This window comes from Barbus barbus, assembly GCF_936440315.1.
Source record: "Barbus barbus genome assembly, chromosome: 19".
Lineage (NCBI taxonomy): Eukaryota > Metazoa > Chordata > Actinopteri > Cypriniformes > Cyprinidae > Barbus > Barbus barbus.
Window position 1 is genome coordinate 3,313,202 of NC_136747.1, and position 24,080 is coordinate 3,337,281.

Below are 24,080 nucleotides of genomic sequence, written 5' to 3' on the forward strand. Positions count from 1 at the left end.
CTAGCATGTGATACAGTTTTACAGTTTATGGTGTGTTTTTTAAATATTCCTAAACCTCACATAATTTAAACCATCTAACAGCACAACATCCGTTTGTTGCCTGGAAGAGCACCTTCAACAGCCTTCATCTTTTCTGAATTGCTTTAAAGCATTCATTGATGATGTTGGCAAACAGACTGAAATGGCTGGCAATTACACAAATGATGTAAATATCAGCATATTGCGGCTCACCGCTCTGTGCCTTATGGCCACGCCACGGCACACAAATAAATAATACACATCAATTAAACTGGGGAGCAAACAACACACGTTCTGAACTATTCCCCTCCGCCCGAGAAGCCAGTGCTTTTGCTTGTGAACTTGTGATACACACAGACTGATTTGTTTGTAGTGTTTAAACCGCAGTGAGAACACAGCCGAGAGACTCTCAGTCTAAGGAGGATCCGCTCAAAGCCCAAACACGATCAAAACACAAGCTGCAATTAAAGCATCTGCAGGGCCAGCGCTCGACAGGAGACCTGGGGTCAGATGTCTGGACGGGGACCGTAACGAGATGTTCTCATCACAGGCCAAACCATATTTACAGCTAAATGGCTGTTTATTCTGTCACATACAGACAATCTTCAGTGCAGCTCTCTTATCTCACTCTTATTTCAGTGTTTGTGAATTGGTGTTTTGTGTTTGGTTATGACAACGGACGTCAGATATGTCAAACCTGGCACTACACTACGCTGTTTTACACTGAATGTGAATATTTTCTGATAGAGCTTAAAAAACAACTCTTGAAACATTATTCAAAATGTATTTTATTTTGTGTGTTGCATATGACCAAAGGAAAGCCATGAAGATGAGAGCGAGTTATTTTAGCTACATTTAAATAAACACATTTTGATGAAAGTTAGTCAACTAAATTTATTTAAATGTAGCTAAAATAAACGAATTGCAACTTATCTTAAAAAAAAAAAATAACCTTTTTTTTTCCAGTGTAGGTGATCTGTTTCCTGTTTCCTGTCCTGGTTGCCATGTTTGTAGTCCTTGTAGTTTTTCATGTTAATTAGTATTACATTTTCTACATTGCGGTTAGTAAGGTCAGTTTATTATGCAGGAATACTTGCAATAACTGCAGTATAAAGTGCAGTTAAATGTGTCTATGCAAAACCCTGTAACAGCCTTATTAGCTATCATTTAAATGCATATGCTGGTTGTTAGCGATAACTGATATAAGGGAAGATCAGTATTAATTGTTTGGCCTGTGGTGTTGATTTGAAGAAGACATTAATTGCATTAATTAAAGGCCGTGAGCTGGGAGGCTTGCATGTCTCATGTGTGTGTGTGTGTGTGTGTCTACATGTGAAAGTGCTAACCAGTTTGCAAAAGTAGACTAGAGAAACAACTAAAATGAGAGAATTGTAATTTCAACGGGATTTTATGTTCTTTATATGTGCTGGCTTGTGTAAAATAGCATGTTGTCTGTGTAAAAGAGCTTTTGCACTAGACTGGCACACTCTCGACACAGGTTAAGTCAAAGAAAAAGAAACAGTTTTGGCCTAAGTCTACTTTATATATAAAGTCAATTCCATAATGGGTTACAATGAGAGATTAAACATAGTTCAAGATTGCAGATAGAGTCAAGAGAAACAATGATTAAAAATATGCTTGTACTCATACACGTGTGCTGCGTATTTAGATTATTTTCATTCGCTGGACTCCATGTTGTTTAGGACGCAGCCGTAGACAGTATATACACTAGCAAAGAGGTAACTAGTTTCAGCTCACGAGGAACAGAGCTAGTCTCATCCTCTGTCTTGAAAGAGATTTTCAAATTGGATTTACATACAAAAAGAATCAGCGCATGAAAAGAAAAAAGGAATAGAAAAAAAACAAAGGTCGTCGTAACTAAAGCCTGGGGACTTGCATCCAATGCTAAAAACCTCAGCAACTTCAGTCGCCCAGAAAGTGTTTCTGATGTTATGCTTTGAGAACGATATGAAGAGAGGATCCTGTCAATGATGGAGCCAGAGCTCAGTGATAGTTCAAGAGAGATTATACGCTGGGGAGAAGAGTTTCAGTACAGAGAAAACTGCCACTGAAACAATACTTGAGGGTGGATGTTGAAGGTAAGTATGAATCAACTGATAGTTCATTGAAGAGCTCTTCGTGTATTTGCCATGCATCACACAAATCTTATTGTAAGCAAAGCCGTAAGTCTCTCTTATTCCATATGTGTGCTATTTCAGATTAATAAGAATACGAAGAGAATCTTCGAAGCCAATGGATTTTTTGCATCCATGCGTGACACACTTTCAGATCTATATGCTAGAGGATTCATAAAAGTCTGCAAAATCAGCTTTATAGTAGCACTATAGGTATTTTTCTGTCTAGTCAAATACTCTATAAAATGTAAATGTGGGAACAGAATCAAGTTTGGGACCAAATATTGATTCTGGAGAAATTATATTCACGTATACTGTAAAGCCTACTGTCTCACTACTGTACTATAGTTTTGCTTAAAAGCATTTGCTAAACAATTACTTTCTGATTGATATTTCACACTTTCTAGCAACTAAAAGGTATTTTAGAGTAATTGTACAAATGTCCACCTTCAGCTTGTGCTTCACGTGCAGTTTTGCAGAGAAACCTTGATTTTTTAGAAAATAAAGGTAAGAATAACTCACCTGGTTTTTGGGGAACGATTATTTGTTAATTTCTCAATAATCCTTATATTGCATTGCATTATATGTTTTAGTATATGCAGTGGTGTCAAAAGTATTCACATTCATTACTCAAGTAGAAGTATAGATACTAGGGTTTAAAAAGACTTCTGTAGAAGTTGAAGTATCAACTCAAGTTTTTTACTCAAGTAAAAGTACTGGTTTCAAAACTACTTAAAGTATAAAAGTAAAAGTAATGGAAGGAAAAAAAAATGCCATTAAGGACAAAAGCTTAGGCCGCGGCACAGGGGCCTATTGTGCACTACCCCACCTCCTCAAAAAACATTTTTCTAAAGGCCATAATGACTATAATGTTATATTAAAATGTTAATGTTGAAAAATGCGGGATGCACAAGGCTACCTGTTTCAGCCGGATATGTGCCCACTGAAAATTAACGCATTTTAGTACAATGCAAATACATTAAAAAACCATATGTGTACTTCTGAGCATTAATGTGTTTCATGGAGCGGAAGATATGATGACTAGTTGCCTGTAAGTATTGTAATGGTGCAAAAAGTCAAACTTCAGAGGCATGTCATCAATAACATTTATTGGAATGTAAATGTACATCCAAGCTTAGCTGCAGGAATCTGTGAGGGCAACGGACGAAGAGAAAGCACCCGTTTGATAAATGAGCCAGTAGTGGAGAAATAATAACTTTTAAGAAATAATCTTTTTTGAGTGTGACGTGATTTGTGTCATGTGCAGGTGCGATGGATCGCGTACAAACCAATAGGGTGTCGGAATGGTATAGGTTTATATTCTCATCCAACCACAATTCACTCTATCCGGATGGCGTGATTTATCTGGATAGGTTTTTATTTTTATTTTTTATTTTATTTTGAGCGATGAGCAAGGGCGATGCTAGGATTTTCATTTTAGGAGGGCTCAGCCCCCTATGATGGTATAATAATAAAAAATAAATAAATATTTACAAAAAAAATTATTAATAGGGTAGGATGGTATAATAAACTTATTGCAGTATTCCACTGTATTGCATAGATGGGTATAACATCCGAGTACAAGCCAAATACAAGTCTACTTGATCTCACACACACACACACACACCTGTTTACTGTACAAACCAAAAATGTTACTGTTTGCATTACTAGTACAAATCTTTTTCTATGCTCAAGTACAAACAGAAATTTGTAAACATAAAACATATCACTTTAAACTTACACTGACTATCCATATTAGCAATATAAACAACACAGCTATAAGGCTGGACAATAGATTAAACTATGTGGGTGCTGTGATTAACTTTTAAAAGTAAAAAAATAAAAAAGCAAAACTGAAGCAGTCTGTGAGAAGGACACAATGTTTCAATCTCTGTCAATCACTCTGATATGCACTGACTGAGTGCTGTCTGTCACTGTCTTTAATCACTTCTATGCAGAACTGTATGGTAGTTAATGCCACATGCACTGTAATATTAAGTTCTATATTGAAAGCTAAATTTTCAAATGAAAACAGCAATAACGTGATCGTTTTATAAAGTATGCGTATAATGTGTTAAGGGCTTTCGCTGAAGGAAACAGCTGTGGTGTGATGAGTGGTGAATGCAGCGAAAACTTTACAGAAGATTGGAAACCGATTGCTCTCCCATGGCTTTTTGTAAACTGTATTTAAGACAAAGAACTGCACAGATGTAGATATTATAACAATCTATCGATAAACACACACCTTGTCTTCTCCTCTGCACCACCGCAGTGGCTAAAGCCCCCCTAAAAATGGCCTAGCAACGCCCATGACGATGACAAGCCGGAATGAAAACGAGCCGAAATGAAATAGGAGTAACGAGGCTATTTTTAAAATGTAAGGAGTAGAAAGTACAGATAATTGCGTGAAAATGTAAGGAGTAGAAGTAAAAAGTCGGATGAAAAATAATTACTCCAGTAAAGTATAGATACCCAAAATTTCTACTTAAGTAAGGTAACGAAGTATTTGTACTTCGTTACTTGACACCTCTGATTATATGTTATCAAATATGACACAAAACATATTCCAGTGTTTTGCCTAAAGGCTCTGTTCCACACACACATAAGGTATCCAATATTTCCAGGTATTAATAATACTTAAATAATACCAATACAATATTGTTTGATCGTCTTATAATAGCTGAACAGCTATTAAGACTGAATATTCTGAACTCATCAAATTATACGTAACGAGTCACTGACATCTGTTTGCCTTACAAAATTTTAAAGCATGCAATTTCTGTTGAAATGTTATTTTTATGCTGTAACAGAGCAAATCCGACATTATTGATAATCAAAATTAAAAGTTAATTAATATTGAGCGAAGCATTAGTTCTGGCAGGTCAAGTTAGTCAAACTCGCATCAGCTGACTCTCAGCTGATCCCCATCTATCTATAGGAATACGACACCTAAGCATCCATATATAAGGTCCTCAGTATTATCAGCAGACTTCGCATTGCTCAATAGCAAATTAAATGGCGAATTTGGCAGGTAAAACATCATCATCACTAGGAATCGGGAATTTAGCGAGTGAAATTCGTTCCCCCAATGGACTCACCTCCGAGTTCGTTAACTTGAACACGTGAATTCACCGCACTGTTTATAAGCTGCCCGATTTAAAAGTGACTGAGTTAGCATTACTTCACGCATCGCTACATTATTGAAATGGACACCACGAGTTATGCGACCGAATCAAGAACATGTTCAGATGGGAACTTCATCCCCAAGAAGGATATCAAGAAATCAAGCAATCTCGCCACAGCTGCTTTGTTCACTCTCTCGAACGTCTTCTTCACAAGCTAAGTTCCTTGTAATGCTCTCAGGTTATTGGCAACAAGCCTGTTGCTATGGCTATCCGTGTTGCTTAGGCTCATTTAGTTGTTCAGCTGGCAATGTGTGGTACTGTGTTACTGGCATACGCTTGTCGTCGCAATATACTGCTCTTAAAGGGGGATACAATGCAATGTCATGCATTCTGAGTTGTTTACACTGTTAAGAGTTGGATTGTTATGCGCGCGCACTCAGCGACCTGAGCGAGAGCGAGAGCGCGCCACTCAACGCGGTTTGTTCATAGTTCGGAAGTCATCGGTAGCGCTGCAGTACTTGCCCGAGAAGAATGTCTCTAAAGATGTGTTTTGGATGTGAGGAAAGGATAACCTTTTCAGTGTTATGTGAACAGTGGATGCAATTAGTTTTTTTTTTGTTTTTTTATGTGTGTGTTTGTTCCCGTTTTAGGTACATTCTGACACTGGATTTGCGCATGGTTTGATACTAAAGACGGAGCAGTCCCAGTGATAAAGATCCCCGTCATGACTAGGAGGCAGCGTTTGTTCATGAAGGTCATGAAACTGATATCTGACATGCTTTTGAGGCAGCTTAACGGTCAATGATATAGAACGAGCTTATTGATAACTAAGCAGTTATTTAATTTCTTAATACTGATTACTCGCTAGAAATGACTTCAGACACCATCTTTATTTTGTTCAACCACACAGGATTGTGGGTATCAAGGCAGCAAAGGATGCATCTATTCTGCTTATAATTATCGACCGAATAAAGGCATTTCAGGAGGCAGGAAGTAAGTCCAACATTGGATTTGACATGTCTTGATGCCGTCTTTCCTTGAAATGTGTCTTTCAAAGCAAGCATTTTCCAGTTCGGATGCAGCCTTCATTTCAGCTTTGATTCTTCTCCGGTATCAGACACGCTTGTTCTGTCTAGTCGTTTTGGGAACGTGCTTGTTCTTAAGCTCTTGGTTGTATTGTGAATAGCGCTGGGCGGTATATCGTGTTTGAACGATATATTCTTTATAAGCGATACGATATAAGGCAATACCGTTTATATCAATATACAGTAGTTTGAAACGAGCGCATCTGAAAATATAGCGGAGGACACAGACTCAACCGCTGCGGAGAAAGTGCATAATGCAATTTGTTCTAAACATGTGACAAACTTTATATGAAGGGCTAAAAAAAAAAAAAAACTTGTAAGATATAGAAGCCTATAGTTTATAGTTTCAGTTTAAAGCGTCTCTCCGTCAGATGCTCTGACAGAAAGGCTGCATGTGCCGCTGACAGAGACGCGCTGTTTAATGTGTTTGAGATGTGCTGTTTTCCTAAATTCATGACTTACATTTCACAGGTATTCTGCATCTGTAAATGTTAGAAAGCCATGGAAATATTTCCATTTTGCTGTCAGAAGTGCATGAGCTTTTGCTTTGCGATTCTCCGCTAAACTTCACAGCCGTGCGCATGCATGCCAAACAGAGCAAAATAGGAGCACAATAACTCTGACTACAATATACATTTTGCTGAAATATTTGAGAGTATGTTATTTGAGAGTATGAAAGATTTTGCTGAAACAATAAATGTGACATATATATACCATATACCGCAAATCAGCCAAAAACATACTGAGATATAAATGTTTGCTCATATCGCCTAGCCCTAATTGGGAACATGCTTGTTATTAGTTAAAGCTGTATTGTCGGGAACGCGCTTGTGCCAGAGCTATCTGGTTGTTGTTGGGACATGCTTGTTCTAAAAGCTGTAGTTGTATTGGGAACATGCTTGTTCTTAAGCTGCCTGGTCGTTATTGGGAACATGCTTGTTCCGGAGCAATCCGGTCATTATTTGGAACATGCTTGTTCTTAAAGCTGTAGTTGAATTTGCAACATGTTTTTCTTTGCCTATCAGGTGTTATGGAGAACATATCGCTTAAGCTTATAAGCTATTGGCAACATTCATTAGGACATCTGTTGAATGCAACATGTTTGTTGCTACAGGTTATGTGGGTTTTGCAAAATATTTGTTTTGGTATTGGTTAAGGGCAACATTTTTGTTGCATTTTTGTTGCTAAACTATATTCTAATTGTCAATCATCTTTGACGATAGTGGTCCTGACAGAAATGGGTATTATGCAACTAAACAGACTATGACCAAGTTGTGATAGTGATGTGTGATTTTAATTGCTGGATATGATCACAGTCAAAATCATGTTTGTGTGGGTCTGGCTGTGGTTGGGGGCGATTCAGACAATTAATGTGCTTAAAATGACCTACTTATAATGCTATGCTAATTTTATGTTACATAATGGTTTATCTAAAATATTTAATAGTTCTCACTCAAAATAACACAGCACTTGCTCCTCTATTGCTTTATTCATGTACAGGGTTGCTCATACTGTTAATCATACAACTACAAGTGTACAACTTTGAAAAATAAATTTGAAAAAATACACTGTGTACCTTTAACACCAAACAACTAGTGTCATGCACTGCTTCTGGACAAGAACAGAATGTGTGGATATTCAATTTGCTGTAGCTCGCTTCAATACTGGACTGTTCCAACACAACTCAGTTCAAACTTGTGTGACCTTTCCAGAGTAATGGAATTACACTGGACAACAGCAATGAGAGAGTGCAAAGGTTTTAAGATAAGAATCCACACGGCCCGGGGCAAGAGCTTCAGACCTCAGCTGTAGAACCAAACACAAAAACTGAAAGAGAGCAGAGATCCATCGCTGAGAGCTAACACTGGGACCGGCCTGATGGGGGCGCTCACACAGGAGCCTAACTTTACACGATCAAAGACACTATTAAGTGCATGTGTACATAGATCAAGATTTTAGAAATGTCCCATGGAGGTGCAACACTGAATATGAAATTAATTTATTGTGCTTTTAACATCACAAATCAATTGACACTAGGGGTAGACTGTGCACATTTTTGTGATGACATCAGCCAATCATCATGGTGCTCCTGCTCCAGCCAAGCAACTGCCATTGAATTAAATGGAAATGTAAAAGGATAGCTCTCTCTTATAGACCAATTAGTTCCTCCATAAATCATAAACTGGATATGAAAAAATGAATACTATATGAAATTCCTCAAGAAAAATCATGTGGTAAGTTGAAAGTGAAATGCTATTAGTGATACATAAAACATGTAGAAACACAGTAGTAACAAAGTAGAAACACACTGTCGCTGCATTTATTGTGTGACACATTTTAAGTACATTTCCATGTTATTATAAATATTACTGCTGACTTCATTATATATTTAAAGGAAAATGAATACTTCCACTCTGATATATTTCCCTATAGACATTTGTTATTTTTGTGACTGCAAACAGCAGAAGATAGTAAAGCTGTACATATGATAGTGGTGATCTTTATCATACAGAGAAAAGATTTTTATTTCATTTTTTTGTAAGCAATTCTGGGTTGAGGAAAAAAAGTCATAAAATAATATTTTTAGCAATATGTTTTTTTTTTTTTTTTCAAGGTGTACTGCTCTAAAAATGCAAATATTCCATAGCAAATGTAACTTTTTCTGAAGACTGTTTAGATCTTGTATTAAAATAAAAGTGTATTTTAGCAATATTGGGTTTAGCTTTGATGTTGTATACAGCAAAAAAATAAAAATAAATAAATAAAACTCATTATAATAATATTTGTAACACTATTTTTAGGTATCTTAACTAGTTGCTTATTAGCATGCATATTACTAGAATATTAGCCATTAATTAGAAGTATTAGGAATTTATTGAGGGAAAAGTCGTAGTAAATAGTGAAGTGTTCCCATAATATTGCCGAAATACTCAATTCAAGGTGTACTACCTTTAATCAGGATGTTTAAATATTTAATTAAAACAAGGCATTTTTTTTTACTCGACTCAACTGACTTATATATTGAGTATATTTTATTCAACACTGCACATAATGTAGAGATAAATGGCATTTAATAATAAAATAATTCCAACTATCCCCTACACATCAAATAGCACTGGGAAGTGCAATTGTCACTGCTTAATTAAAAAGGAAGTGCACTGAATTTTTTTTTTTCCTGAAGGTCACATGATTCCGACTTCCAGCAGTTTAACATCCCAAATATAGTATTGCTTGTATTGTATAGTATAAGCTTGTTGCTTCATTAAGCAATATCTGCTTATTAAAATTCACATTCCCTCACACACACTCTCTCACACACACACACACACACACTCACCTCCATCAGGAAGGGATCGGTCTTGGTGGAGCGTCCCGTCGCGATGCACTGAAAAGTGGCGTTCTGTCCTGCGTTCACCTCCACATCCCCGAGTCTGGAGAAATGAGGCACTTTATCTGTGCAACAAGAGAAGAAACTGTTATTATTATGAATGTTACTTCATTAAAACTGTAATCATTGCATGGCATGCTGGTTCATTTAATCAAATGAATTTACAGTTAATTCTAAATCAGTATTTGTTGGAAATATACCAATAAAGGTCATTCAAAGATATTACATTAGTACTTTAACTTAATATACTAATAAGCAATATTACACTAACAAGTACAATGGTGACCCCACGGTGAGTGATAAAAATGTGTTCCATTGCTGGAAATTTAAGAGTCAGTTCATCCAGAAATCAGGGTGCAAATATAACAGTTCAGTGCAAAATATGTTTGCCAACTATTAAAATGCTATCAACATTGAAGGTTTCAAAGCCAAACCAGAGGAAGCATCTGCAGGTATGTAACTTAGCGTAAGTTAACTGTAAGCAGTCTTTTCATAAATTAGGAAAGGCATCGCCTACTCCCGCCTGCCACAACATGCTACTAATGTTTATTCAAGACATTTTTTGACATTGTGGAAAAGAAAAAATAAATAAGGAAAAAAATATAATAATAAAAATAGTAAATGGTGTTTATCTGAAAGTGTAACAATGCAAACAGGTTTTCTGTAAGGGGTAGGTTTAGGGTTAGGGTTGGGTTAGGTGATAGAAAATATCGTTTGTTTAGTATAAAACTAATAGAAGTCTATAGAAAGTCCCCACAATTCACAGAAACAAACGTGTGTGTGTGTGTGTGTGAGTGTGTATAGTAATCATTCATATATGTACCATAGTGAGCCTGATCTTATGAAGTACCTGTGGGAACTTATTTGCAAGATGCAAAATACGTAGTGCCATTTACTTTGTGACATATTTGATGTGAAATGTCCACAAAAAGAGCTTTTCAACGCAGTCCTGACTTGAAATGTCCATTGAGTGGCGCTATAACTCTAATGCTCTGTGATGTTTTAAATATCGTCACTACACCTAAATCTACCTGATAGTATGAACAAAAGCATAAAAACGTGCAAAAAAATGTGACGTAAAAACACAATTGCAAGCATGCCATTTTAGCTTGTTTTCAATCTCATATCGTTGAGCTCTTTCATCGTGAGTTGTGTTTTTTTGCCTAATTCATACTTAAGTCCAATTCACATCTTAAGTTCAATTCCATGCCGGCTGAGCTACCGAGAACGCTTGTTACATCCGGAAAGCAAAACATATGTAGCTGTAATCACAACTCTTTACGAAAACGATTACAAGCGCTGTTTTACTTCCTCTAGTGTTCATTCCTGTTGGAAACTGCAGTGATATTTACTTATTGGCACGTATTTCGCATTTTGCGAAAGTGCATGTTCCCTGTACTATTTGTTGTCTTTCCTACTTCTTCAATTTTCTGTGCCCTTACCATTTTGCAATAAAGTGCAAAATCAAACTGATTTATTTCCCATTCCCCATTTGTTATGCAGTCCATTCGTATCACTTATCTCTAAGCGTCATGTTTTGTCTTCATGCCCGCCCAATGCCTCATTTGTTCTTATCTGCCTGCGCTTGTCAGCTCAGCATCAAATCATTACACGCTCTCGATATCGAGAGCGCCGCTGCCATAACATGACTGCACTTCACTTATTCCCAACACTTTGCTGAAAACACAAGCTCTGCCAGCTTTATTTTCTGTTCGAGCAAGTCTGAGCGAATGTAACGTGACCAGTGCAAAACAAAACAGCCGGCCAGACGGGAGGTTAACCTTCGATTGCAATAATTTTTCAGAGCGTAATAATGAAAAGTCTCCAAGCATTGAATAATTGAAATGCTCTCCAACCATCATCTAAAGAGCTAATTCTGTAGCTTTTACCTAAAGACGGCCTCTTGAAAGGTTTCCACACAATACATCTCGTCAGCAGCCTGCAGCTCTCATTTATAATTGCATCAACGTGTCACTAATAAGCAATTGAATAAGTTCAAACGGTTTAATGATGGCTTTCTTATGGCAGTAGCTCGATCAGAAAAGCCAGATGTGAATGGATACAATGAAATCTCCGTCTGTTCTGCCTGAATGAGCCGCGAGGTCGGAGCTGTATGGCGTTTTATTGACTGTTTAATAGCTCACTTATAATGTGACGCAAGATGTAGGGGATAACTGCCATTTTTGTTGCTGTAATACCATGTGAGTGTATTGATTGCACTGCATCCCCTGTTATTGAATATAAGAGTATAATAACATTGATTTTAAGCATGACTATTCAGTCTAGTGCCAAACAAACACGATGGCAGCAATTCTCAGAGGAGGACAACTTTGTTCCTGCCAACATGCAGACCTTCAGTCTTTGGTATAGCAAACAGTGCCATTCTGAAAATTATAAAAAATTATAGTATGATTTCCAGTAATTAATCAGATATGAGTTTCAGAAGTAAGTTGTTTTAAAAAAAATGTATAATCATCATCAGTGTAAATGAAATACAACCTAAGTTGTAGAATCACTTATGCTTTAGCATGCAAAGAATAACTGCTGGACTGTTAGCATGAGAAGTTAAGACACTACAGCCATCAGAGCAATGTTCTCATCACCATATTTTAATGGCAATTGTATCTATTCTTACCATAGTTTTCATCATCTCTTGAAATGTGCATCAAGTTAAAACTTGTAAAAAACATCTCAAGACGTACTTTTACATTTGGACGGACAGAAAAACACATCCATGAGCCCATTGAGAGAGGACTGATGTGTTGTTGTTGACATGAACTTGAACCTTTCTTTAAGGCTGACTAGCTGTACAGCAGTTCGGTCAGCGCACCGCCTAGTCGATTTAGAAAATATCCGTAAAGCAAACAAGGGAAATGTAGGACAGACGCGTCTGTCTGCTCTGCGTGTGACTCCTGCGGCTTCATTTCGCTCCAGTTCTAGTGGAGCTGAGCAAAATCCTCACAGCGCTGCCGCTGGCGAGAGCACAGAATTCTGGGTAAACACACTGGCCTGTCTCTATAGTTCACTGACATCCCAAAATCTGGCCACTGATCAGTGAATGTGTTCAATGCTGTCTTCCCAAAATCCATATTCGCTTTTTTATTGTTGTTTGCTTTCTTTTCTGAGAAGGAAGAACGAAATGTCATGCTTCACGGGTCAAAGTCCAGTAAGATTATGATAGGGGAAATACTTTAAAATGTAGTCTTAAGAGCCTTAGTGGCAAATTCTCAGAAATATATATTTGTATTCATCTTGGTTTCATATGTTTAAGAGGAATTGTATAGCAGTTTAATTAATACTTTTGGAAGTAAATGGTATAATCATGTGATTTTCAATGGGAATAAAATAATTAGCATTTTAATGTTTTATCTTTGGGAATAAAAGGCAAGACACTCCAGATTAAAACTGGAACTAATAGATATCTTTATACTTTCCCCAGTTGATTAATTGCAGTACATTAAATTGTTTCATATTTCTGAAATGTTATTTTAAATATGCAAATGAGTTGTTATCTAATTGAATATGCACTCATTTGCATACAGTTCCAGAACAGAAATCTGAACACTGGATAAATCCAGGTTCAAAACTGGTTTCTTTCGGTTGGCTTGTTAGAGTTAAAGGGAGGATTTGGTATTTTTGCCTGTAGTGTTTTGCCTTAATGAAGTAAGCAAATATTTTCTTTAAAAATCAAATACATTTGAGTAAACATCTTAAGCTTTATTTACATTGTTATTTAGCAGACGATTTATCCAAAGAAACTTACAAATAAGGACAATAGAAGCAATTGAAACCAACTTGTTTTCTTTTTATAAAAAAAACAAAAAAAAAAAACAGATATTAAAGGTGTTAGCGGGTCAATTTAAATGTTTTGCATAAAAAGACTTTTTAAATTAATGAATAGAACCAGAATGAATAGATTTCAAGTGCATTTATTTTTATATATATATATATATATATATATATATAATTTTTTTTTTTTTTCACATTATTTTACCATGATACATATTTAGTCGGGCTTAAGCAAGAATATGAACAAGTGACTCCATTCTGAAGTTTCTTTGAGCATGTCGTCTTGTTAAGTAACGCTATTAACCAAGTACGATTCTGAGATTTGACAGGTTTTGTTTGGTGGGAGTACATGAGGCAAAATGTCACGAGTATTGAGCCGCAGAAGTGTGAACGCCTAAGGTTGGGCGGTCTGATGTTTCGTAAGAGTGTCACATAGCCTGCAGCACCATCTGCAGAGGACCACAGTGAAACCACGCTCCCAATCCGATGCTTTTGGAAGCGCTGTCTCCATGGTGACGGTCTTTCGCCCTGACCCCAGGACAGGCTCTTCACTGCATTGCCATTCAAGACGACAAACGCTTGTTGCTTGAGGAGAGCTTTTGCGGTAAGGGCCTCTGAGTGAGTTTCTCACAAACAGCGGTTCTGAGCTGAGCCGGTCTGTATGTCTCCACAGGGTTTATTTTCTCACAAACACCCTGCATTATCATTCATTAGCATTAATGTGGATTATACTTCAAGAAATGACAGAGCAGAGGGAACAGCATGTGCTACAGGTTTGAGCTAGTTAGAGTGAGGGAAAGAAGATCTGTTTCAAAACCTAGTGAGCTGCTGTGCTGTCTACATAGGCAGCTACCTTCACAAGTGATTGATCTGAAACGCATGCCACACAAATGTGATGTTTGCTTACAATAAGAACAATTTATAGGGATATTAATAATAACTAGTTGCTTATTAACATGCATGTTGGCTGGTAATTAGTACTTATAAAGCACATATTAATGTCTTATTCTGTCTTATATAAACATTACATTAATATTACAAAAGTGTGACTAGTCGACTAATGGCTTAAATGAACTACTAACAGTCGATCAGTAAAATCTTTGGTCGGGTAATTTGGTCGAGTAATGTTAATTAAATACATGTATTTACTATAAGGTTAGGGCTTGGTTTAAGGTTATTTGCTTGTAATTATGCGTAATGTGCTGTCACAGGTTATCCACACCAATTCTTGCCATTAACAAACCATTAACTACTATTTTACCTCAATAAACTCCTAATTTCTGCTCATTGATAGTTAGTAAGGTAGCTGTTAAGTTTAGGATTAGGGATGTAGAATATGGTCATGCAGAATATGTGCTTTATAAATACTAATAAACAGCCAATATGTTAATAGGCATGCTACAGTAATAAGCAACTAGATAATGGTGAGCATTGGTGCCTAAAATGTCACCATTCTTTTATAGTAATAAAAAAAAAAAATGGTAACACTTTAGAATAGGGAACACTTATTCACTATTAACTATGACTTTTCCCTCAATAAATTCCTAATCTGCTGCTTATTAATAGTTAGTAAGGTAGTTGTTAAGTTTAGGTATTGGGTAGGATTAGGGATGTAGAATAAGACATTAATATGTGCTTAATTACTGCTAATATTCTAGTAATATGCAGCTTGTTAAGAGACCAAATAAATAAATGGATTCCTAACTGCATAAGATGTAACTAGTTGTTTTAGCAGCTGTAAACATGAACACTACTTGCAAAGCAAGCAAGCAAAATAATGCCATGTCAGGGAATATAGAGTGATCAGTTAGCATTTATTTTAGGTTTTCAGAGCCTGTCAGCAGTTTTGCCATTAAAGTTGGTCTCCATCAGCAATGTGCAAATTTGCCAAACCGAGCATCATCTTTCTGTTACTGTACTAAACACCCCAACAGTATGGGTTTAACAGAAATCATAAATATTGCAATGGAAGGTATAATTGGTTGTTTTTAAATATTAATGCAATATTAATGCAAAAAAAAAAAAAAAAAAATTATAATAAATAATGCTTGTAGAATGGCATAGCCATCTGTAATCAGTAAATTGTTATTTTTCCCATCCATAAACTGTTACTAGATAAAGCTCAGAGTTGATTGACTTGATTTCACTCTGGAATGCTTTGGCATCCTTTTAATAATGCATCACCAAATCAAAGTCAGATGCAAACTGAGACAGACAGACAGATATTCAAAGTGTTTATCTGATGGCGTCTACATATAAATAGGAGGAAATATTTGAATATGCCAACAAGCAAATTGCTGGCAAACAAACTGCAGTTTAAAAGTCTTGGGTCATGAGATTTTCTAAACTGTCTCAGATGCTCACCAAGGCTGCATTTATTTGATCAAAGATACAGTACAACAGTAATATTATGTAATATTACAGCTGTGCTGCCTTTTTTTGTTGTTGTTGTGGAAACAGTGACATTTTCTTTGATGAATAGAAAAGTTTACAGAACATAATTTAGTTGAATGATATTTAAAAGACAATGTCACTTTTGATCAATGTAATGAATTATAAAAAAAAACCACCTTCCTGAACCCCAAGACTATTGTGATGTGACTCTAATGGCAGTAGCTGCAGTGACTGTAAGTGGAGCTGTCCATGGTGCTGGTCACTGCTCTACAGTATGTAAGTTTGCTCAGACGGCAATGGTGTTAGTGCAATTACAGATTTCATGAAAACTTTTTAAATGTGCAGGGGGAAAAAAAAAATTGTACAGCAAGAAAATCAATTTTAAAGGTTCTTGTGCATTCCAGAGCCTCCGGCTATTATTTTCAAATGCAGAAATAAAGCTTTTATCAACTTAAAAACAGCATTTCGAGCAAAGAGCTTTAAACTGTGCAGGTGTCAAACAGAAGTTGATTTATCCTGGCAAAACCAGAAAATGTAAGCAAGTTTAATCTCAAAAGATGACCTGTAGAATGGTTATGCGTCAAAATGTTGTAAAGCAAGAGGGCATGTACAAATCAGTAACCCTAAGTAACAGTACTAGCTACACAAATGAGTGCTAATCTTGCAAGTTTTGTGTATCTCGGTGTATCCCTTTTTTCTCATAAGTGTGCATCTGCACTGAAGCAGAACAAATGAACTCTTTAAATATATTTGTACAGGTATGTAATACTAGCCTAGCAAACATCCTCGTGTCTCCGTTAGGTGTGTTTCTGGAGCATTTGCAATTATGTTTCTTGCTGTGGAGTGTAAAATTGAAATGCGAACACAAACCTACAGTCGGCTCCATCAAATTAAAGCAGGCCACAAACTGAGTCTCACAATCCAACAGCACGGTCCCCATCCGCATACAGTTTCCGTCATTCCTGTCAGCATGACCGCTCTGCATTTCCCAGAAGTCAGCAGGTAGAAAACCCAACCACATCTCAGTCCAAACTGCTGGAGCAGAATTATGCGTCGTCCACTAACACACACTTCCAGCAGTGCTAATGGAGTGCAGGTCAGCAGGTGTGTGAGGACAAGGGAAGCGTGAGAATAGAGAAAAATAACAGCGCTGCGATGGACACAGGAGATTCACTCTCATTCACGCCTAAGTGAAGCAACAGATCAAGTAGTGGCACACAGAGCACAAAAGCCAAAGAGAGAAGACCCTTTTTCTTTCTTCTGCCCCCAGAAAATAAATAAATCTGAGACGCGACCACTGGGACCGGGAGATGGAGTGATATCTGCACAAAAGGTCAGCCGCAGGAAGTGGACGTGGAGCAAGAACAAGGGAAATGGAAGGCAAAAGTGTCAGTGGATAATTGTCTTCCATGATGGCTATTCAGATGAAAGGTAAGCACCACACGACTCTGACAGGAGGAAATGGTCACCTTTGTTCCTCGTTCCAGATGGGCCGACCTGGTCGTACGCCCCCCTCTAGGCTGGAAAAGGTCAGTGAGTGTGTGTGTTTCTGTGTGTGTAGAGTGACTGAACTTACAGCAGGGGTAGTTTAACAGCACTATATCGTCCAGGCCGATGTAACCCTTCTGCTCCGATGAGACTGAGGCTTCAAAAACGATCTGCAAGGAAAGAGATGAAAAAGTGAGACAAAAAAGAAGAATAGACAGCCAGGGGAGAATACACAGGAGGTTTGCAGGTTTACGGTTCGCAGTGTTACAGAAAGTACACTGAAAATATTTGAATGTGAACAAGACATGATGAGAATGTATTTGTAAGCAGTTGTGCTTGGCCCGCTTCAAGCAGGGCTTAAATTGCCAACACTCACCATGGGAGACGCGCACAATAACAAGGGTGCAGCCTCTAACATTAGCCAGGCTCATTGGAAATACATACAGTGGGTACGGAAAGTATTCAGACCCCCTTCAATTGTTCACTCTTTGTTATATTGCAGCCATTTGCTAAAATCATTTAAGTTCATTTTTTTTCCTCATTAATGTATACACAGCACCCCGTATTGACAGAAAAACACAGAATTGTTGACATTTTTGGAGATTTATTAAAAAAGAAAAACTGAAATATCACATGGTCCTAAGTATTCAGACCCTTTGCTCCGTATTTAGTAGAAGCACCCTTTTGATCTAATACAGCCATGAGTCTTTTTGGGAAAGATGCAACAAGTTTTTCACACCTGGATTTGGGGATCCTCTGCCATTCCTCCTTGCAGATCCTCTCCGGTTCTGTTAGGTTGGATGGTAAATGTTGGTGGACAGCCATTTTTAGGTCTCTCCAGAGATGCTCAATTGGGTTTAAGTCAGGGCTCTGGCTGGGCCATTCAAGAACAGTCACGGAGTTGTTGTGAAGCCACTCCTTCGTTATTTTAGCTGTGTGCTTAGGGTCATTGTCTTGTTGGAAGGTAAACCTTCTGCCCAGTCTGCGGTCCTGAGCACTCTGGAGAAGGTTTTCGTCCAGGATATCCCTGTACTTGGACGCATTCATCTTTCCCTCGATTGCAACCAGTCGTCCTGTCCCTGCAGCTGAAAAACACCCCCACAGCATGATGCTGCCACCACCATGCTTCACTGTTGGGACTGTATTGGACAGGTGATGAGCAGTGCCTGGTTTTCTCCACACATACCGCTTAGAATTAAGGCCAAAAAGTTCTATCTTGGTCTCATCAGACCAGAGAATCTTGTCACCATCTTGTGGCTGCAGTGATGGTTGACTTTCTACAACTTTCTCCCATCTCCCGACTGCATCTCTGGAGGTCAGCCACAGTGATCTTTGGGTTCTTCTTTACCTCTCTCACCAAGGCTCTTCTCCCCCGATAGCTCAGTTTGGCCGGACGGCCAGCTCTAGGAAGGGTTCTGGTCATCCCAAACGTCATCCATTTAAGGATTATGGAGGCCACTGTGCTCTTAGGAACCTTAAGTGCAGCAGAATTTTTTTTGTAACCTTGGCCAGGTCTGTGCCTTGCCACAATTGTGTCTCTGAGCTCTTCAGGCAGTTCCTTTGACCTCATGATTCTGATTTGCTCTGACATGCACTGTGAGCTGTAAGGTCTTATATAGACAGGTGTGTGGCTTTCCTGATCAAGTCCAGTCAGTATAATCAAACACAGCTGGACTCAAATGAAGGTGTAGAACCATCTCAAGGATGATCAGAAGAAATGGACAGCACCTGAGTTAAATATATGAGTGTCACAGCAAAGGGTCTGAATTCTTAGGACCATGTGATATTTCAGTTTTTCTTTTTAATCTGCAAAAATGTCAACAATTCTGTGTTTTTCTGTCAATATGGGGTGCTGTGTGTACATTAATGAGGAAAAAAATGAACTTAAATGATTTTAGCAAATGGCTGCAACATAACAAAGAGTGAGAAATTTAAGGGGGTCTGAATACTTTCCGTACCCACTGTACCTCGACCTCAAAACTTGCCTTCTTCAAATACATGCCTTCGTCAAAACTCAAAAAAAATTATACTAACTATAAGCAACTTTATAACATGTCAACTAATTCTCATTAACTTGCAACTACTTGTCTACTAACTCTCAGAGTAGACTGTTAGGGTAGGTTTAAGGTTAGTAGAATAAGTTGTACTTGCAAAGTTTCTCATAATCAGTATGATGTATGTTGTGGACACATCAAAATAAAGTGTTAGAAGATATTAAGCAGACAGTCTACTAATACTCTAATGACTGCTAGTTGACATGTAGTTGCAAAGTTACTTACTGTTAGTAGAATATTTAAAGTAGACTATCAAAATAAAGTGTTACCGACTTTTGAACTTTAGCATCATATACTGCTTCATATGAATTTTCTAATGCAGTATGTTTGCTCAGTGGCTCACACGATACGGCGTTGCATTTTTGTTGTGAAAAGCTTTGGTACAAATCCTGTAAACTACGGGTCAACAAAAAAGCCCAAACCCTATAGAAAGAATAGCACAGCTGCATCAGCGAAAGTGATTTTATATCACTTTTGCATTTGTTAACACTATCGAGTAGGTTTAGGGTTGGGTTTGGGGTAGGGGTAGGGGCTGTGTTTTCCAACATTTTAGTGATACTTTCTGGATGTTTGAATTCTGAACCTACCTACCAGGTATGTATTTTGAAATGTTCACAAAACATGCAATAAGGCATGTAATAATGGTGTTGCAGAAATATCACAACAATAATGTATTTTTAATGAGCCTGGGTTGCTCCAATGCAGGAAACTCTGGGTTGCTCCAAAGCAGGCCTCCATTACTCTCATCACCCTAAACTTCACTCTGATCCGGGTCATGGCACCAATGTAACTGGTTCTACTTGCACCACTCCAGGGGATTTGATGACAGTTTGCTAAGGTAAGTGACATGTACTGCCACAAGGCAAAATGTCATTGAGCAAAATCTAATCATTTCAATAGAGATTTGTGTAGTTTTGTAGTTTCGTGTGAGTGTGAAAAAGTTCCCCATGCAGCTTTGGCTCATGTCAAATATAAAGATGGTTGGTCTTAAAGTTACTTCTGTGCAGAGGTTGTGTTAGACTTTTGCATTGTGATTTTGATGGACAAGGTCATAAAATTTCCATCATAATATAATATTACCTCTCATTTTAATTTTCATATTTTAATGATAATAAAACATGTAATAGCTTGTTTTTATTCACATTGTTCATGTTTAACCGTTTTTCTTTTTCTTTGTCTGGCCAAAAAAAAAAGCCCTATGGCAAATAACATATGAGCTTTTGGGTCAAGGGACGTATTGTCACATCTGGTTTTGGGGTTTGTTTCATGTTCATGTTTTCCTGTCTTTTATTTTGATATTTAGTCATGGTTCCTGTCTTGTCATGTGATTCCCCTTTTCCTCATGTATTCCTGCTATTGGTTCTTTGGTTCATGTGTGATGTTCTGATTGGTTGTCATGTGACCCTTATTGTTTGATATAAATAGCCCTCATGTTACCTTTGTTGAGTATTGATGTTGTAACCCTGTTGTCGGTGAATCTGTTTATCCCAAGTCAAGTCTGTCTGATTCAAGTCTGTTTATCCCAAGTCAAGTCTTTTTATCCCAAGTCAAGTCTGTTCGATTCAAGTCTGTTTATCCCAAGTCAAGTCTGTTTATCCCAAGTCAAGTCTGTCTGATTCAAGTCTGTTTATCCCAAGTCAAGTCTGTTTATCCCAAGTCAAGTCTGTCTGATTCAAGTCTGTTTATCCCAAGTCAAGTCTTTTTATCCCAAGTCAAGTCTGTTCGATTCAAGTCTGTTTATCCCAAGTCAAGTCTGTTTATCCCAAGTCAAGTCTGTTTATCCCAAGTCAAGTCTGTCTGATTCAAGTCTGTTTATCCCAAGTCAAGTCTGTTTATCCCAAGTCAAGTCTGTCTGATTCAAGTCTGTTTATCCCAAGTCAAGTCTGTTTATCCCAAGTCAAGTCTGTCTGATTCAAGTCTGTTTATCCCAAGTCAAGTCTTTTTATCCCAAGTCAAGTCTGTTCGATTCAAGTCTGTTTATCCCAAGTCAAGTCTGTCTGATTCAAGTCTGTTTATCCCAAGTCAAGTCTGTTTATCCCAAGTCAAGTCTGTCCGATTCAAGTCTGTTTATCCCAAGTCAAGTCTGTTTATCCCAAGTCAAGTCTGTTCAAGTCAAATCTTTTGGATTATGTTTTGTCTCTGTGTAAATAAACTGCACTTTGGATCACTACACTCACCTCCAGTGGAATCATTACACTTATATTCTAGATACAGATCTGTTGATATTTGCATTATTTAAAGCATATTTATACTTCGTGGAAGTCGTGGCCTAATGGTTAGAGAGTCTGCCTTGTAATCCAAAGGTTGCGGGTTCGAGTCTCGGGCCGGCAGGAATTGTAGGTGGGGGAGTGAATGTCCAGCGCTCTCTCCACCCTCAATACCACGACTGAGGTGCCCTTGAGCAAGGCACCGAACCCCCAACTGCTCCCCGGGCGCCGCAGCATAAATGGCTGCCCACTGCTCCGGGTGTGTGTTCACGGTGTGTGTGTGTTCACTGCTGTGTGTGTGCACGTTGGATGGGTTAAATGCAGAGCACGAATTCCGAGTATGGGTCACCATACTTGGCTGAATGTCACTTCACTTACTTAACTAGCATCATGAATACAACAGCTGTAATTATAATTACTATAGTAGCACACCCCTGTGATTGTCATTAAACCAGATGTTACCATATCCCACTATCATTATAATCACTGCAGTCAGGTTGACTATTGCACTGAGGCATGTGAATGAGGAGAATGCTTTTTCATTTCAATTTGTTGCTTTTTCGTTTTATTCTTGATGTGAACAGGCCAGCTTGTGTTCTTGAGCGAGTGATTGAACTGTGTCTGCTCCCAAAGGTATTTCCCATGCTGCCTCTTGCTTCAAGCAGATTCATTATTCTTTGCTCTCTCAATAAACAATATAATCTCGGCTAACTCAACTACATTAATTGATCACTTACACGCAGTTCTGCTTACCCACAAGGAAGCGTTTGTTCATGCAAAATGTCATGCGGGCATTCGCTGAGCTAAAGGCATCATTATTCAGCACAACAATCTCCCTGTTTTGACCTACCGATGAATTTTACTCAAGACTTGCGCTCTGCTGAGAATACAGATCTTGCTCTCTAGTGGCCAATTACACTGCAAGTACCCCACATCACTCATCCGTTTACACAACCTTTAGCCATTCTGCTAACAAAGGGACGACTGCCTCCCCGGCTGTTTCATTGTTGGACAGGCACAGATAGCTGATAGATGTCCTACTGCTCTGAATCAAACAACAAACGAGCTGGCAGCGCTAACAGCCAGCCAATCCCAGCCGAGCTGCAGCGAGCAAAGAAACCTGACGGTGCAGCAGGGTTTCTGTGCACCAAGTCCTTATCGCCACAAACATATTTAGTGATGTTTGCTAAAGTAAGCAAAACTATTACTATCGCTCATAGAGTTTTGAACGAGCCATTACACTCTTTAAGTATTGAAATTCAGGCCATAAGAATTCACAGAGACCACCTGGTAAACCAATCAAATTATGGCAGTGATGTACATTCAAGCGTCATTCGCATTTATTTAAAGGAAATGTACAAATATAGTTTCTTATTTGCTTCTGTGCAAGACATGGAGCAGATTAGCTGCTGATTCATGTCTGTATCGATTGGCTGTCTTTACACCCCAAACCCTGTCTGGTTAAGGTTTGACACATTAGTCACCGAGAGGGAATGACAGAGCGGAAGAGAGTCATTTGGGGAAGCAGAGTGATAGACAAAAAGAGGTCCAACAGAAAAATAAAGACACAACTGGGGACATGTTAGCTTGGATGGGTTGTGCTAAATGAACTGTGCTACAATTAAAGCTGTGTTTAGAGTATTAAACTGTACAATGGAAGTCTATGGGACACACAGCATTGCACCAAACTGACTTTTATAAAAGTATGGCCAAGAGACTAAACATGAAAATGAGAATAGTGTGAGCAAATCACCTACTAATCATTCATCAATATTTTTTAATCATTTTTTTAAAGGATGTTTACAGAAATTTCCTTTAATTCATACTTTCATACTAAATACAACACCATGCTTTTGCATTAAAACATAATGGTGGTAATATAATGAGATTATTATCATGAAATTATGCCTGCATCAAATGTATGATGACATTATTATTGTGCCCCTTCCGCCTAAGTCAACCGTGACCTTTTCCACATAATTGCGTATTACGTGACGTCATGAACGCGCATCACAGAACAGAGCAAGGCGAGCATTTGTGCTCATAAAACTTAAACTTTTTTATTTATTTTTGAAATGACCGATCGTTTCGCTAGATAAGACCCTTATTCATCGTCTGGTATCGTTTAAAGCCCTTTGAAGCTGCACTGAAACTGTCATTTGGACCTTGAACCGTTTGGGTCCCAATGAAGTCCATTATATGGAGAAATGTTTTCATCAAAAACCTTAATTTATTTTCGACTGAAGAAAGAAAGACATGGACATCTTGGATGACATGGGGGTGAGTAAATTATCAGCAAAAGTATTTTTAAAAGTGAACTAATCCTTTAAGACTGGTTTTGTGCTCCAGGGTCACATACATAAATCACTTTGATGCAGTGAATAAAAAGTAGAGGTG

At 37.9% G+C, this 24,080-nt stretch overlaps 1 protein-coding gene across 1 annotated transcript in view; it reads right to left on the reverse strand.

The window, feature by feature from the left end:
• Positions 1-24,080, reverse strand: part of LOC306885840 (receptor-type tyrosine-protein phosphatase U-like) — a gene marked incomplete at its 5' end in the record, with an annotated part of 272,816 nt that overhangs the window by 126,672 nt on the left and 122,064 nt on the right. The window contains 2 exons of the mRNA XM_079442620.1: positions 9,701-9,816; positions 17,511-17,592. Coding sequence (XP_079298746.1) covers positions 9,701-9,816; positions 17,511-17,592 — 198 coding nt within the window. The remainder of the gene's footprint in view (positions 1-9,700; positions 9,817-17,510; positions 17,593-24,080) is intronic.